Below are 17614 nucleotides of genomic sequence, written 5' to 3' on the forward strand. Positions count from 1 at the left end.
ATTTTCCGGGTAGCTACTGGTTTAGAACTTTCTTCTCAGAAGACTGTACATAGTGAGGGAAAAAATCTGAAAACTTATCCTGTGAGATTTTTCTAAAAGATGCAAGTCTCCATTGTAGTAAACGTAGTGGCTGCAAGCACGGCTTCTGATGTCAAAAGGCTAGCTAGCCCTGTGATCTTAAGTAATTTAACCTCTCAGACAAATCCCTCACATGTAAATGGAGAAAATGGCATTTGCCTCAGAGACTTAAATGAGATCATGCATTAAAAGCTCACAAGAGTGGGCGCCTGGGTGGCTCAGTCAGTCAAGCAACCTACTCTTGATTTCAGTTCAGGTCATGATCTTGGGATCCTGAGATTGAGCCCTATGTCAAGCTCCACACTCATTAGGGAGTCTGCTTCTCTCCTGATCCCTCCCCTTGCTAGCCCGCACTCTCTCTCCATAAAATAAATAAACTTTTTTTTTTTTTTAAGCTCATAGCAGAATTCAGGGTATACAGTAAGCGCTCAGTAAATTAACTAGTGTGAAAAGAATGAATTAGGCATACCAAATTGTTTAGTACCATTTCCAACGAAAGAGGTCACCCTCTCCCCAAGTACTGAGTCACCTTTAACTAATGCAGGTGTCTGTGCATTCCATGAATATTAAAGAACAAAAGGTAAAGATTAAAGCTTCTATAGATTATCTTATAATTGAACCACAAGATTTTAAGCATAGCCCCCAAATCAGTTTGAGAATGAAGAGCTAAACCCACACCCATGAGAGTAGGGGAAGGGACAGAAAGGGAAATGGAAAGGGTCATATGGACTAGGTTCGAGTTAGAAAACATGGTCTAGCAGAATATTCTCAGTTTAACTTTCTGAATCCTTATTTGAATCTTCTTCACCATGTGTCTTCAAAAGAAAGAAAAGACACTTACCAGGAAACGACTCCATATTGTAAATAAAAATTTGGTACTATGATATACAAAGTTAGAATTACCAACTCTTTGAGTTAGAATCTAGATACCATTTAAAGCTTTAAATAAGCTTTAAAAAGTTTCACTCTATTCTTCCCTCTGTACAGACAGCATACATCTTCTAAAAAAGAAAAGAGTTGTCTTAATACTAGGTCAATGGAATTCCCCACTAACATAGCCTGATAAATACATGTCGAAACTGCCCAAAAAGTTCAGCAAATGAAGCACTTTTTAAAAAAGTAGAATTATTCCTTTTATTGCAAAACAATAATATAATGATTTCTGTACTTTTCTTTATAAGAATAAAATAAAACAACTGATGTTCAAAATTGGAACCCAGATAATCAGACAAAAAAATCACATTTATTTCAATAGTTCAAAGTGCAAATACAGCAAGTCAGTTCATGTTTCAAGATACAGTTTTAAGTATAATGAAAACTTGATATACAAAAATGAAAGGGAAAATAGCAGAAATAAAGCTCAATTTTTTAAAAATTTCAAGTAACCCAAAAACCTTTAGACTAAAATATTCCACTTGTAATTCAGAAATGCCTTAATTTATAGACACCAGTAGTACAGTGCAATCCCAAAGGACTTCTCAAAGAAAGAGAAGCACCCCAAACCAGTTGGCTCAGGACAAGAGTAAAGTTCTCCATGCTGGCTCTTCCTGCTTCGGCAGCCTCACTCACGCTGTCAATTGATATGGTTCAACCCATGATACTTTGATGCTTAGGCAATTCCAAAAAATGTTTAAAGTTCAATACGAGGCCAACACCCTACTAAGAGAGTTTCTGAAATGGCCACTATATATTTAGAAGATTTTAAAGACCAATTTCAACTTCAGGCCTATGATACTACTGGGGAAAGACATAGATTAATACTTCTTCTATTACTTAAAACCTTTCTGTAAGGTTAGCAACATGGCCTTTACCACTTCCTCATGAAAAATCGTACTTAAATACATATTTATTTATTTCTACACATACCACAGAGCTTTTATGTAAAGTAGAAAAAGTTCCCACCAGGAAGATAATTAAAGGTTGTTAATGTTCTCTCTATCACTTAGCAGCCAAGACATATGTTTATTTCTGCTCTGCAGAAGCAATGTTAGCTACTTGCTTCAATTCAGGAAAAGTGTGTACCTTCAGGAAGGTTTAGATGAGATACTTATTCAGTCTTTTTCTCAATCTTCTTCATCTTTTCATTGTAAGCAACAAATTGAGAGTCTGTTCCGAAAATTCTATCCCACCATGTAAACGTTGAAGCGTAGTTTCCGATGAAGTTCATATGGTGGAAATCATGATGCCGAGAACCAGCATAGAAAGGGATCAGATTTAAAGGGTTGAGAGGAATGTCATAACCACTGAAATAAAAATGATCAAGATTTTTAAGGAAATAAATACACTTCAAATAACTGACATTTTCATTGATAGTAACATACCTGTTAACTAATTCAAATAACATTCCATTTTACCTAAGTCACTTTGTTTCTAACAGGTTGACACAAGACAAAAATGCACAGAAAAATGGTACATATTCTAGAAACCATTTTCAGAAATTAAGATAAAAACCTTCAAAGATATATGGAACTTAATTATTATACAACGGGATGAAATGAGGGGTTATAAAAATAAATCTTTAGACACAGATTTTCAAGAATTATTTTTCTTTTCTGTTTTAGAGGAGCTTCCTCACCACAGGTTCTTATGCCCGGGAGAGTACATGTCCTTTAGGCAAAGTTAAATGAGTATCAAGCACTAAGAAGGTTAAACCTGAGAATCACTATGTAGCAACTCTTTTAGAGTATCCTCCTTTATTTCCAAAAACAAATCTAGAATCTGATAGCCACAACTGTAGAGCTCGGAAGCACCAGCCCCCTCCCTTCCTCAGGAAGCTGAGAGGCAGGAGGGAGGAGACAACAGTGGAAGGAAAGAATGAAGGAAGGAGATATCCTTTACAATTTAATCTGTCCTATTAGTCTGCTTAGAAATAAAGATGATCTTATGACCATGAAAACAATGGCATTTTATATTTTGATACCTTACATCTGAATAGAAACCATAACCCACCTATGGACGTCAATAGTTTCTATCAAACGAATAGTCACCCATGCCCAAAGGAGAATGACGTGATCACATAAAAGCATGATTCCAATGAAAAATCCAGTTCCAAGAATCAGAGTTTCCAAGGGATGTGCATATTCAGCTTCCATTCCAAATGGAGCCTAAAATAAATACGTACGAATTCCTTAATATATTGTGACTGTTAATTTTATGTGTCGGCTTAGCTAGGCTATACAGTGCCCAACTGTTTGGTTGGTCAAACACCAGCCTGGACATTGTTATGAACGTATATTATAGATATGACTAACATTTAAATTGTTAGCCTCTGAGTAAGGGGGATTATCCTCCATAATGCAAGTGGGCTTTATCCAAACAGTTGAAGGCCTTAAAAGCAAAGACTGAGGTCTCACGAGGAAGAAAGAATTCTCACGACCACAATATGGAAACCCTGCTTGAATTTCCAGTCTGTGATCTGTCCAATGCATTTCAGATCTGCCAATCCCCACAATCACATGAGCCAGTTCCTTAAAATAAATGTATATCCTATTGATTTGTCAGAGAACCACGACAAATACATATATTCTAATTTATGCATACAGTTTTATCAAATTAGATTGTTTCTTTAAGTAATGGCAATATATCTAGCCATACATATATAAACAAGTAACAGTAATTCTCAATAAAAACACCTTTTTGTTCCTACCAAACATCAAAATATCGAGGGATGTCCTTAATAGAATCTTAGTAACTGACTCTGATGGTTTAAGATAAAGGTATTAAACAATTGACTTAAATTCCAATTTTGGTTTATGCTTCTGAATTTGTTTTGCCAAGAAAGGGATACTTGATTTAGCATTCCACGTAATCAGGGCCAATGTGGAATATATGACATAATCAGTCTGATAAAGGTACATCAAAGCAGTTCTGATAAAATAGGTTTTTGTGGGCATCAGAATGAGGTGGAAAGGTGCTCATTAAACAAGTCGGTAACAGTTTTAGAAATTTAAAGATGACCCATTCATTGTTTTGGGGTCCAATTTAAATAACCTTAACATCACTATGGTCTCTATTCATCTGCCACATACCAACCAGAACAGGAGAGTGGTCTGGCCCAAATGAGAGACTGAACTATTTCATGTTAACACTTTTCTTGAACATTTATAGAACTGGCCGTGTGTGTGTGTGTATGTGTGATGTTCTTAACATGTTCATGCCAAAGAGAAAGAAATAAAACCATCACTGACAATTTTTTTTAAAACCTGAGATGATTTTAAAAAAGCATTTTGCCTCCAATTGAAAAAAATGTATTAAAAATAATTCTAACATACCTGAAACTCATGATGAATTTTATGAATATATTTATATATTCTTTTGTGGTGTAAGAGCCTATGCAGGAAATAGTGCCAGGTATCCTCAATCACCGCACAGCCAAAGCATTTTGCCAAAAGCAGGTACCTTTAGGATGAAAATACTGTAATGAGCATAAAATAACTTCTACTTAAGTGATCTAAGCTTTTACTTGGGATCACTGTTTGAGGAATTACATGAACCCACTAACCAGCTTGACCGACCTGGATACACAGACCAGCAAACTCCCATAACTGCTATGTACAAAGTGGCTCTATAATAGCACCTGAAGCAGACCACTATTCCAATTCTAGTTCATTTTTAAAAATTCAAAGGCACAGGGGCGTCTGGTTGGCTTAGGAGATAGAATATGCAACTCTTGACTTAAGGACCATGAATTCAAGCTGAATGCTGGGTGTGGAGCCTACTTAAAAAACAAAAAACTGGAAAATAATTTCACATGTATAAAATCAAAGTTAAGAAACAAAATCTGAAACTTCTAGGAAAAGAGTAATATTGATGAGGGACTTGAACTGAGATTATCAATATAAAATCATCACTTCATTCCACCAAAGAGAGGGATGTAAGTGCAATGGGCAAAATATATTTATATACAAATAAACACATACACAAAAACTCTTTTATATAATATATGTTACAATGAAAAAGTATACATCTATATAATTGGTATATCTCTATTCAGGTTATGTCAAGAGCAGACAGTTGAATACAAACATCATTTGAACACAACTACTAGTGCTCAGGTAATATATATTTGTTCCTATATATACACAACTTTTATAAACCTCACAATTACTCTCTCTTTTCTTTTTATTCACTTCAGACTTAAAATGTAATATAGTTTTTCTTGGTATAAGTGGGTATATCTGTATAAAATCATATAAAGGATGCTAACAAAACTTATCTGATGTAAGAAATCACTTTCCAAAAATATCTAAATAAATAACTTTCCAATAAAATATTACATTAAAACACAAAAAGACAGAAAAATGGGAATGTTTTAAGTTTCTACTATGGCTTACATTTCTATGTTTTAATTACTTCTAAAGTTTAGAACAAATAAATGAAGAAAGAAACATGAAGAATTATTTTAATTGGATGATAAAGCATGACTGAGTATCAAAATCAAATCTTTATATACATACCATCTTGGCATTCTTTCCCAATCATAAGGTATATTAAAATACTCTGTAAAATAGTAAGTTCCACAGATCAAAGGAAGCTGGATAAAAAAGTGATTAAAGAGAAGTACTTTAAAACATTTCCACTGGTTTTCCCATGTTTCTGGTTTATCCTATGGAGAAAAAAAATCACAATATTTAGCATTAGCCTCAGCTATCAGTAGCTTGACTTTAAACTTAGAACGAATTTTTAATTGTTTCTGTAATGTTTCCAGATAACCTTAATTCTACATTATTTAATTAATCTTACGATGTGAATTCTGTATTACAGTGACTGTGTGACAGTAACTGAGACCTAGGAATCACAGCCTCCTCCCCTTCTAAATCCTTGACAACTGTGATCACTAGTTTAAATAGGTAAAAAAAACTGTTAATAGACAAACCCAGGTGTAACGATCTCAAATGAACCAAAGAAACACTACAGAGTAACTGTCCAGTCTTTGCGTCCCACATCATTCCCTTCGGTCACCCAGGAATTTCAGAGCACAAATGCGTGATGCTCAGAGCACAGGTGGGTTCTCCCAAGTGTGCCAACAGTCCTGCAGGCGGTACTGAAGCTTTTATTACAAAGGGAAATCCGTGCTGTCAGCCATTCAGCAGTGTTCTTTCCCAGAAATTAGCATATTTTTGTTCACATCTGATGACAGAATTATAAACTCTGGGCTGGAAGAACTTCGGAAATGGGTCCAGTGGTTCCCAAAGAATGGAGACCTACTGCCCACAGATAAGTGTTCAGAGATGAAAGCCAGAATGAGAAAAGTAAGATCAATAAAATAAATATTTCAAAAACCTCATCAGGATATCAACTGGCTTAGCAAGCCATATAAAAAAACTAAATTTATTCAAATTAAAGGGCTGCAGTTAGGGGTGCCTGAGTGGCTCAGTTGGTTAAGCATCTGCCTTAGGCTCAGGTCATGATCCTCCTGAGACTGGCTCCCTGCTCAGCAGGGAATCTGCTTCTCCCTCGCTCTCAGCCCCTCCCCGTCTTGTGCAAGTGCATACTCTCTCTCTCTCAAATAAATAAATAAATAAATTTTCAAATGGCTGCAGTTAGATAAGAAAAAGTACTTTTGGTTTTACAAAAAGATGGTGATAATAAATAATAGTTATTGCTTTGTTTTCAATGTCCTTACTTAAACATTTAGACTTCTGCCAATGATACTTTTTTAACTAAACCATAATATCCCAAGTATGGAAACTACTGCTCATTAGCAGAAGCCCAAAGAGGTCAACTACCTAGTAGCCCAGGATCACACAGGCAGTGATTAGAACCAGGACTAACTAAAAGCTAGGTCTCCAGGGGCGCCTGGGTGGCTCAGTGGGTTAAGCCGCTGCCTTCGGCTCAGGTCATGGTCTCAGGGTCCTGGGATCGAGTCTGCATCGGGCTCTCTGCTCAGCAAGAAGCCTGCTTCCCTCTCTCTCTCTGCCTGCCTCTCCGTCTACTTGTGATCTCTGTCAAATAAATAAATAAAATCTTAAAAAAAAAAAAAAAAAAAAGCTAGGTCTCCAGTTCTGGACTTAAAATTCTCCTTGTTGTTGTTCTTAAAATTCTGAGTTCTCTTCCATAATAGGGAAAAAAAAAAGGAAAAGCATCCAATTGATAACCCATCTAGACAGCCAGTCTCCAATCTCAGGGCCTTCACCAACTAGTTAGCTGGCTCTGTAATGCCCACAATTCAGTTTCCTTAACAATAAAATGAAGGGATTAGACAAGATAATTTGTCATTGGCTATCTCTGAGATTATCCAACCTCACTACTCCAAACCTCCAGTCTGTGACTGAGGCAAAATATAAATCCAGCTTGGGCAATTTCTCCCTAAGGATCATGTTTAACAGGCTTTTAATATCCTAGCTTGAATCTGATACTCATTTAGCTATAGCAATTAACACAAAAATTTATCAATTATGACTAAAAAAATCACAGTGTGGACAAATTAGTTTAAAAAATAGTGAACAATAAAATACAAATACCTGGGTTTACCATATTTTACTTTATATATAACTACAAGTTAATATGAAGGAATACTACTAGGAAAACTGACTCCAGAAAGAATGGTTTCAGGTGCACCTGAGTGGCTCAGTCGGTTAAGCGGCAGCCTTCTGCTCAGGCCCTGATTTTAGGGTCCTGGGATCAAGTCCCGAATCAGGCTGCCTGCTCAGCAGTGAGCCTGCTTCTCCCTCTGCTTCTGCCCCCAGCCCCTATGTACTCTCTCTCAAAATAAATAAATAAAATCTTAAAAAAAAAAAAAAAAGGAATAGTTTTAGTATATACCCCCTGGAAGAACATTCCTAGAGAACTAGTAAGACATCAGACTTTCTAAAGTGCATTAACTGTCTGGTAGTCTATTCCGTTTAAAAGCTGCTATGCTCATCACCACCAGCAACCTCTTCCTGTATCCTCAGTGCTTCAGGGGATCTTCCTTTGAAATAAATAAACTTGTAATTAATTTTACTAATTTTGTTGCTTGTCTTTAAACCCCTTGTTTTGTGAAAACCTATACTGCTTTACTATCACAATTCATTTTTGTACTAAGAAGATCCAAAGCAGGGATTTTTTTTTTTTTTTTTTAATTTATTTATTTGACAGAGAGAGATCACAAGCAGGCAAAGAGGCAGGCAGAGAGAGAGGAGGAAGCAGGTTCTCCGCCGAGCAGAGAGCCCGATGCGGGGCTCGATCCCAGGACCCTGAGACCATGACCTGAGCCAAAGGCAGCGGCTTAACCCGCTGAGCCACCCAGGCGCCCCCAAAGCAGGGATTTTTAATGGTTGTGAAACTGAAAGAAGGACAAGGCAATGTGAAGCCACACTACCCAGCCTTTTAATTTGTTTATAAATAACTACCTGTAACCAACTAGACAACTACTTGTATTGTATTTTGCAACAGTTTATTTTGAAGTCATGCATAAAACCTTAGCTGAAAAAGGCCTTTCTGGAAAAGTTCCCACCTCTGACTAGTGAGTCAAGGGCAGAGGGGAGGAGGAGGACCACAAGAATGCTCTGACCTGGCCAGACACATCATGTATCAGCCCTATAAACAATTACGTGGTGACACACGGTCTCCAGAATCACCCCAAACATGCATGAGAACTTACACATCCAAACTGAATTCTGCCTTTCAAAGCAGGCCTTGTTATAAAAAGCTTTTGGAACGTCTCTCCTTAATATACAGGATACCCCTCTTTGGGCATGTCCCTTTTTATTTCCTCCCCCTTTTCCTTTGGCTTAGAGTCTACTGGCCTGACCCCATGGACTACCCCCAGAAAGGACCAGCATCAGCACTTGAGTGAGCACTTACAGTGAGACTCACTGGGAGAGGCAACGGGGCTAGGAGACTGATGGGGGAAAATGTGCACAATGACTGCCACCTGGTGTGTACTTGGTGAGTATAAATCATTCTCCACAGGTCAATGCTCTCAAGATGTCCATTTTCTACCAAGACCATGTGCCCCTGAGTTTTAGTTTGGCATAACTTTTTAGAAAGTAAACAGCGAGTATTAGACACTACCACGGGTTTGCCAAGTGCTGATAACTCATCTCTGATAAGCGAGATTGGACTCTGTTCCGGACACCCCGACAAGCTCTAGTCTTCACAGGGCTAGAGCTCACTATTTCCTCCGTGACTACAATGGAGAAGAGGCACTGTGTCTATCTCAACATTTTGTCATGCATGGTGGGAATCTCAAGGAATTTAGTGCACTAAAGCAAATATCTAGACTCTAGGAGCATGATGACATGAATCCTGCAGAACCACCATTATATATTTAAGGAAAAAAACAAAACTTTTAATAGCCCTGATCAAGATCTTATGGTATTAAACATACACTAATGGCTGAGACATTAGGAGATGGAGAGAATTGCAAAGTATCTACACATGCCCATAATGTCTCTTTCCAGCTAGTTTAAAGATCATAAACCCAAATTAGATAAATACTTTTTATACTAAAAGCACACTTTAAAAAATTATTCTTGAAACATTATCAATAATAATCTAGCACTGTCCAATGTGACAGGAACTAGAAAAATGTGGCTAGTGAACACTTTAAATATGGCTAAACTTTGATGGGCTAAAATTAACATAAGACACCCAATTCCAAAGACTTTTTTTGTGAGAATATGAACAGAAAATAACCTACTAAGTACTTTTAAATTCTGATTACTTGTTGAAATGTTTCAATTTATTGTATTAAATAAAATATTAAAATTAATTTCCCTATTTCTTTATACCTTTTTATGTATTCTATCAGAAAATGTAAAATTACATATGTTCCTTCTATTTCTATTAGACAACCCTGATCTAGGTTCTCTCAAAACAAAGTTACATTTACTTTTAAAATATTCGACATGAATGATAACATTTCATTGCAAGTACATCACACTCACCTTTTGAATTTTGTACTTTTTCATGTAAGGTATAAATTGAAACAAAAATCCAGGTAAACAGAACAAGAAATAAAGGACCTCATGAACTATCAAAGATCCCCATGTTGCAATCTGGAACTTTGTATAATTATCCAACATATAATTCCATGCATTTTTAAATGGTTCTTGTAGAGGGTTCTCAGGTAAAAGTGAATCTACATACTCCACAGCCAAGGATGCTGAACTAAAGATGCTGACACTTTCATTTGTTGCCATTTTTCAAATCTCTGCAGAAAGCCTTAGAATTCTATAAAGGCAAATAAAAAAATAAATAAATAAATAAATAAGCAAGCAAGCAAACCAAGTAAGCCAAACAATGAAATTCCCAGAAAATAATTTAAACAATTAATCTTCTGATAATTTTAAAAACAACAAAGGTATAATGGATATTATCACCATGACCATTTGCAGACACTGATTTATGAGACTCTTCTTAATCTTAGGAAACAAACCGAGGTTTGCTGGAGGGGAGAGGGTAAGGGAATGGGGAAACTGGGTGATAGATATTGGGGACAGTATGTGTTGCAATGAACACTGGGTATTATATAAAACTGATGAATCACAGACCTGTATCTCTGAAACAAACAATACATTATATGTTAAATTAGTTTAATTTAAATAAATAAATAAGCCAGCCAGCCACGTGTTGGGGCACCTGGGTGGCTCAGCCAGTTAATTATCCAACTCTTAGTTTCCGCTCAGGTCATGATCTCACGGTCATGAGATCTAGCCTGCCCTCTGCCCCCCAGGGCAGAATCCACTTGAGATTCTTTCCCCCTCCCTGCCCCTCCCTCCATGCTACCGCCCCTCCTCGTGCGCCTGGGCGTGCTCTCGCTCGCGCGCGCGCGCTCTCTCTCTCTCTCTCTCAAATAAATAAATAAATAAAATCTTTTAAAAATAAAAATTAAAAGCCACATGTTAACTTTCAAGAGCAAGATCTAAAAGAACAACAGTAGAGAAAGAACTTCAAACTATCTTTAAAGAGACTTTTCAATGTGGTCTCCATGGAAAAACTTGTACCTTCAATCTGCAATGATGGAGTTCAAGTGTCACTTAAAACCAAAAAAACAAAAAGCACACCAAAAAACCCAAAAAACCTATAAAGAAAAAGTGTGCCAAATAAGACTACATAAAATTAAATATGCTTGTTATAAAGACAATTATAAATAAAGTCAAAGATCAAATGGCAAACCAGAAAAAATATTTCCAAAACTTATGATAAACGGCTGCAAAGTGTGCTTTAGGAAAAGACTAAAAACCCATTAGAAAAATGACAAAGGCCATTCCTAAGGGGTTCACGGAAAAGTAAATACAAATGTTCACTAAACAAATAAGCAGCTCAGATTGAATACACCCTAAAACAAAAGTCTTCAAAAGTTTCAGTGTTCAGGAGACAGTACTGGCAAGGGTAACAATTTGAGGAAATAGGCACCATTATACATTGTTGATGGAGAGATCAGTAGGCCTTTGAAGAAAAATTCACAGTACTTGTCATAATTCCAAAATAAATATACCTTTTGACCCAGCAATTTTCTCACTCACAAAGAAGCATTGCTTATAGCAGCAAAAACAAAGAAAAAAGGAAAACTACAGAAATAAGTCCATTAATAAGAAAGGAGTTAAATAAACCCTAAGTCCTTCCAGAGACAATTATGCAGCCATTTCAAAGAACAGGAAAAATCTTTATGTTCTACATAGAAAGATGCCCCAAGATACAATGTTAAGTGAAACAGCAAGTTGCGGAATAATGCACATAACAAGAGCTCTCCCACCTAGTGTTTGTGAAAAGGTTCTATACTGTGCACGTTCATGCTTATGGACAGATGGATGGATGGACACATACCCACACACAGGAAATGTATGGAAGAATATCTGAGGAACAATGGGAACAATTGAGAGTGATGACTTTAAGGAAAAGAGATCAAGAAGTAACAGATACATGCATTTGCATTATGTGCACACTCAGTGGGTGGGGGGTTCCATTATGGAGGAGAGGACAAAAATTTTACTTTCCATTTTATACCTTCTTACAATTATACTTACATACTCCATAGCCAAGGATGCTGAACTAAAGATGCTGATACTTTCAAGTTTACAAGAATGTCACTTTCCTAAAAATGTTCACTGTTGTTCCCAATTTATGAATTATGATAGACTAAAACCAAAAATATTTTATTCTTTAAAAAGATTTTATTTATTTATTAGAGAGAGAGAGCACGAGAGAGCAAGCAGGGGCAGAGGGAGAGGGAGAAGCAGAACCCCGACTGAGAAGGAAGCCCAGTGTGGGACTAGATCTGAGAACCCTGGGATCATGACCTGAGCTAAAGGCAGATGCTTATTGTTCCCATATTGACCTTGGATCCCTTCCTCATGGAGGACACTGGGAAGATTAGCTAGCTTCCTCAGATCTCAGAATTCACTTAGAATTTTGTCCTACTCACTCTCAAATGACTTGTACTATGGAGGCTACAGATACATCCTGGGCCATCCCAACCTCAAAATTTCTCTTTTCTCACTCACCCTCTCTGAGAGGGACTAGTCTTATGTTCTTATTTTACCTGGGAACTTGTCTGTCACTTATCCTTTCTCATCTTTCATTTCTCCCCTCTTCACTAAGTCCATCCTCTCAAGTTTAAAAATATACTCAAGTCTTCATTTCTAGTGAAAAGTTTTCCTAACCTGTATTCCCTCTTCCCCAAGCCACTGTCCCTCTTCCTATTCTTTGAACCAACTTCTTTCTCTAGGGAGAAATCAACAAAAAGCCTTCCCCCTGCTTTGCTCTTACCCACACAACCCCCTCAACTACTTGCAATATAGTTCCCGCTCACACCAAGATATCTTCAGTCTTCTAACTTGCAAGGTAAAAGTCATTCCAATTCTCATTTTTCATGAGGTTGTTGCCAAATGTGGCAATGAACCAACAACACTTACTTGCTGTGTGTCCTTGAGCAAGTTACATAACCTCTCTGAGCCTTAGTTTTATCATCTGCAAAATGTACACAGTAACAATAGTAACTAGATCGTGGGGATCTTTTCATAGTGTATATATATATATTAAATCACTACAATATACATTTAAATATCTTACAATTTTACCTGTCAATTACACCTTCATGAAGCTGAAAAAAGAAAAACAATAGTTCTAATGGGTCCAAGACCTAACACACGTGAAGTCCTTAACAAAGGACCCAACACATAATAGCTACAAGAAGCTAACAATTTTGAGCACTTCTTACATGCTAGGAACTGTGTTTTGTTTTGTTTTTTTTTTTAAAGATTTTATTTATTTATTCGACAGAGATCAGAAGTAGGCAGAGAGGCAGGCAGAGAGAGAGGGGGAAGCAGGCTCCCCGCAGAGCAGAGATCCCAATGCGGGGCTTGATCCCAGGACCCTGAGATCATGACCTGAGCCGAAGGCAGAGGCTTAACCCACTGAGCCACCCAGGTGCCCCCAGGAACTGTGTTTTAAGAGTTCTGTATGCTCTCTCAATATATTAAAGACTTTAATCCCTACCACACCTTCATGAAGTAGGTAATTTTATTATCTCTTCTATAATTGAAAAACTCAGGTTTAGAAAGAATAAACAACTTTTATAACCCAAGTTACAAAAATACTAACTGGGGGAGCCTATGCACTCATCCCTTATGCTCTACTGTAATCAGAAATAACAAAGCACACAAGAAATATTATAGTAAGAAGGGAGTACTTCCTACAGCTTTCCCAAAGCTCCTTAAAGATTATTCTATACATAATGTCTTCATTTTCACATTTCCCATTGACTCTCCAGCTATTACAATCAGCTTTCCATTCTCTTCACTGCACTGAATTTACTCTTACTAATACAATCACTAAGGATCTTCTAGCTGCCAAATCCAACATACATTCTTTGCAGTTTATTTTATTTGACCAAGCTGAAGATCTGATACTTCTCTCCTTAAAATACTCTCCTTCCTTGGTTCTTGGAATTCACATGTATTCACTCTGATTTAATTTATGCTACTATGTCAGCTACTATGCTAGCTGCTGTCCTCACCCCTGATATCAAAATATAAACTCTAATGAGGAATACAAAGCAAAAACCAGACTATCATAAAATTAAGTGATAAGGACAATAACGGGTTGGAAATACAGAGTGCTAGAACACAGAGGACCAGGAAAGAGTTCTTAAAACAAGAGACCTGGAGCATAAGGGGGAGGTGACCTGATTAAAACAGAGTTAGGTAGGGTGGGGTGGGAGGTACAGGGAATGTTTTGAGGAGAGGGCACATCAGATCCAAATACTCAACCAGGAGATGAGAAAGAAGACAGCGCTTTCTGATTTAGTATGTTTATGCTACCGCTTTTTGAGAAAGAAGACTTGGGAATGGAGGTGAGTTACCCCAAAAATGTTTTCCTTACCCCTTTCCACCTATTTCAGAGTACCTAGAGTGATGGCAACTATTTCCTGTTTTAAAAATACACTGACATGCACAACCTTTCTATTCCTAGCCCTCTCTCCTAAACTCCAAGTTCTGATTATCTAAAACTCGACTGGCCATCTCCAAAGAGACGGTTCAGAAGCCCATCAAACTCAACATGTCCAAAAGTTCAACAACTGCCCCCTGCATCCCTGCCCAAATACTCTACCTTCTTTAACCTCTAATTTGGTGAATTGCACCATCACCTATTTAGTCATTACCGAAAGAATGTTCTAAGTCTCTCCTGTCTCTGCTGCCTTTGAAGACAAGCCTTCAAAATCGCTCCCAATTTAGAGATACTTGGTTTAATTAACATTCAGGAGTTCACTCTCCCAACACAAGAAAGTAAAGTGGATACACGTTTGCCAAGTGAACAAAAGCAAAAACTAGGAATTAAAGAGGAGAGGGGAGGGGGAAATAGTGAATTTTCTTTTCCTTTTCTCATCCTGTGCAACTTGATGGAAAACCTACTTTATCCTCAGAAAAAGTTAGTTCTCCGTGGATTCTCTGAGGAAACCCCGAAGTTTAGCTGTCTGAGGGCGGTCAGCCTGTGTCTGTCCTTTGGCGCTTTACCTTCGCTGAGCCCAGACTGCAAAATTCCCTCATTTGCTGGAGTTGCCCAATCTCGAAGTTGCCCTCCCGAAACGATACAATGCCAGGATATTATCTACACAGATGAGTTAACCCCCTTCTTCGTACAAAATTCAAGGGAGTGCCTCCCTTAAAGACAAAGACCAAGGCCCTCAGCGAAGCAAATCAGGTCCTGCCAGGCCTTTCCCCACCCTTCATCTATCGTATCTTCCACCTCAACATATTCTTATATTTCACGTGTAACGGACACAGCATTCCCTAGCCGGTGATGCCACCCTATCCAACTCCTATTCATCCTTCAGTAACCTCCGTCTCAGATGCCCTTCCCAACCACTCCACCCCGCCACTGCACGAACACAACAGAGCTTATCCCCCGCTAGTGCTTCCGTGTTTGTAAAACTTTCTCATCACTCTTTCACCCCCACGCTGTTAACTATCTCCTAATATTTCCCGTCTTCGAGGACTATAAAGCTCTTAAAGGGCAAGAAACAGGGCCCAACCCCGATTCCATCATTTAAGACTTCGCACCGCTTTCATCCGCTCCCTCTGGCCGCCGTCCTCATATCCGGCACTGACGCCCCGAGCACCCACGCACGCCGGACCCCGCTCCCACCACGGAGCAGCTGGCCAGAGACAGCCTCTCCCTCCTTCTGACCTACCAGCCTCTCTTCCAGCCCCCTCACCTGAACGACCGCGCGGGAACTGCCGGACGCCGCTACCGGGACTCCACCAGGTGATGCAGCCTCGGAACCTGCCTCTCCGCGTCGGGGGTGGAACCCAGAGCGCGAGGCCGGCTTCTTTTGCCATTATTGGCTTGTGAGGGCTCCCAACCCGCCTTCTCAGCACTGTGATTGGCCCTCGGTATTGGAGGCATCGTCTGACTCGCGTGAACGAACCCCTGGCGATCCCAGCCATTGGCTCCGCGGATGGAGTGAGGATAGTGAGACCGAGACGTCTAGCCAGTAGCCAGCGCCGCAGCGCTCCTGGAGGCGGGGAAGCGCGAGGACGCGTGACGGCGTGAGGGGGTGGAAACGGACGGCGGCTACGTGGGGGTCGCCGCAGGGAGTTGCCTTGGCAACCGGGGTTCCTCCGTCGTTCCCGCCACGCCAGTGCTGTCCGGGTAAGAGGGTACCAGCCCGTCCTCCCCGTGACTTTGAAATGTGATTTGTGTAGCAGTCGCTTCGCCAGAACCTGGAAAGAGAATAGGATAAATGCGGTTTTGACTGTTCTGTGTTTACATATAGCTCCGCCTCTCTCAGCCGTACCTTGGATTTAGATCATTCTCCTTGTTTCCCCAGCCCCAGTACCCTTTAATAAACCCATATATATATGGAAGATGGAGAATTTCCCATGCAGTATATCTCCTGCGATCATCTAGAGAGTTAGTTATCATTACCCCATTTTGCAGGTGAGAATATCGGAAGCTAGTAAAGGTTTAGAAAATGATTTGACCTAACAGATGGCAGATGGCTGCTCCCCTGAGGGGGGTTAAGGCCTTGACCTGGCCAGTAGTGCGTGGGCTGCCAGAACGCCCAGGCGTTGTAACCCCCAGGGGAACGGGGAGCTCCAGAATGCCGGGGGCGGGGGCGGGGCACAGAGGATTTGACACACTTGCAACTAGTCTACTGCCCTGACCTCATCTCAGCTGTCTCTCAACACTAAAATACTAATGTACAGGGAATAAGGGTAGCCTGTACAGACGGTGTAAGAAGATACGAATTTCAACCTAAGAGTGTGTCCTAAAAGTTCGCACAAAGGCACCATTTGGTCTAGTGGAAGGTACTGCTATTCAGTGGTTCAGGAAAACGGGATGCTGTTGTTTCTCTCAGGGCTATGCTCAAACTGGTTTTTCTGCCTGAAATCATCAGCCATCTCATCCCCTACCCATAAGCTATCAGTTCAGGTATAATCTGCCTGAGGAAGTTCCCTCTTGAGGGATGCCTCTCGTTAGCTTCAGTGACCTCTACCCTCCCATCTAACTGTCCCATGTCTGACAAAGACATCTCTGTAAAGTATCATTACAGTGGGGTCAAATCAAATTAAATGGGATCTGCCCTTTGGGTGGTCAGAGCCCTATCTTTAGGAGGCCGGAAGAAGGGGAGTGGTGTCCTGGAGTGGATGTTGTGGTGCACCACTCAGGTCCCCTTCTTCAGGACTGAAGCAGGGGCTCAGTTACTGAGTGTTGGCAGAGAGAGCCACCTATCGCCACTGGCACACCCCCTTTCCAGGGGGCAGCGGGAGTCCACGGCTGCTCTGGTCAGTCTGGTCGATGCAGGAGTACAGTGGCTCAGCCCCTCACCAGCTCCAGAGCTCCCCCGCTTACTGGCTGAGGTTGAGGGTGTGACTGCATCTGCAGTCCGCTCTTCATCTGCTCAAACCTGCTGCGCTTTCTCCAGTACTGTTAAAAAATATCCACCATGGTTCAGATTTACCAGGTTTTGTCCATTAGCAGTGTGCTAACTTCTGTGCTAAGTTTTATCTAGTACCTCTGTAAAAGAGTTTGTTATGATGGTAAATAGTATGTATGTAAGGTCACGTGCATAGTACCTGGAATACAGAAAGTGCTCAGAAAATGT

At 39.6% G+C, this 17614-nt stretch overlaps 1 protein-coding gene and 1 long non-coding RNA gene across 6 annotated transcripts; one reads left to right on the plus strand and one right to left on the minus strand.

The window, feature by feature from the left end:
- Positions 1-1186: 1186 nt before the first annotated feature.
- Positions 1187-15869, minus strand: MSMO1 (methylsterol monooxygenase 1). 5 transcript variants are annotated; one of them, XM_047717742.1, is made up of 7 exons: positions 15722-15769; positions 12033-12144; positions 9951-10236; positions 5535-5683; positions 4350-4476; positions 3028-3182; positions 1187-2321 (listed from the first exon to the last, which is right to left on the minus strand). In XM_047717742.1, the coding sequence occupies exons 3-7, from the start codon at positions 10203-10205 to the stop codon at positions 2126-2128; spliced, it is 882 nt and encodes a 293-aa protein (XP_047573698.1). In that variant the 5' UTR covers positions 10206-10236; positions 12033-12144; positions 15722-15769; the 3' UTR covers positions 1187-2125. The 5 variants fall into 5 exon arrangements, with proteins under 5 accessions (XP_047573698.1, XP_047573699.1, XP_047573696.1 ...); XM_047717743.1 differs by lacking the exon at positions 12033-12144 and adding an exon at positions 12921-12975 and having other exon boundaries at positions 15722-15736; XM_047717740.1 differs by lacking the exon at positions 15722-15769 and adding an exon at positions 12921-12975.
- LOC125093070 (uncharacterized) lies at positions 6729-7142 on the plus strand. The gene is made up of 2 exons (XR_007125141.1): positions 6729-6862; positions 7073-7142. It is a non-coding gene; the product is annotated as an uncharacterized LOC125093070 (long non-coding RNA).
- Positions 15870-17614: the final 1745 nt, after the last annotated feature.

Source organism: Lutra lutra, chromosome 2 (assembly GCF_902655055.1).
Source record: "Lutra lutra chromosome 2, mLutLut1.2, whole genome shotgun sequence".
Classification (NCBI taxonomy): Eukaryota; Metazoa; Chordata; class Mammalia; order Carnivora; family Mustelidae; genus Lutra; species Lutra lutra.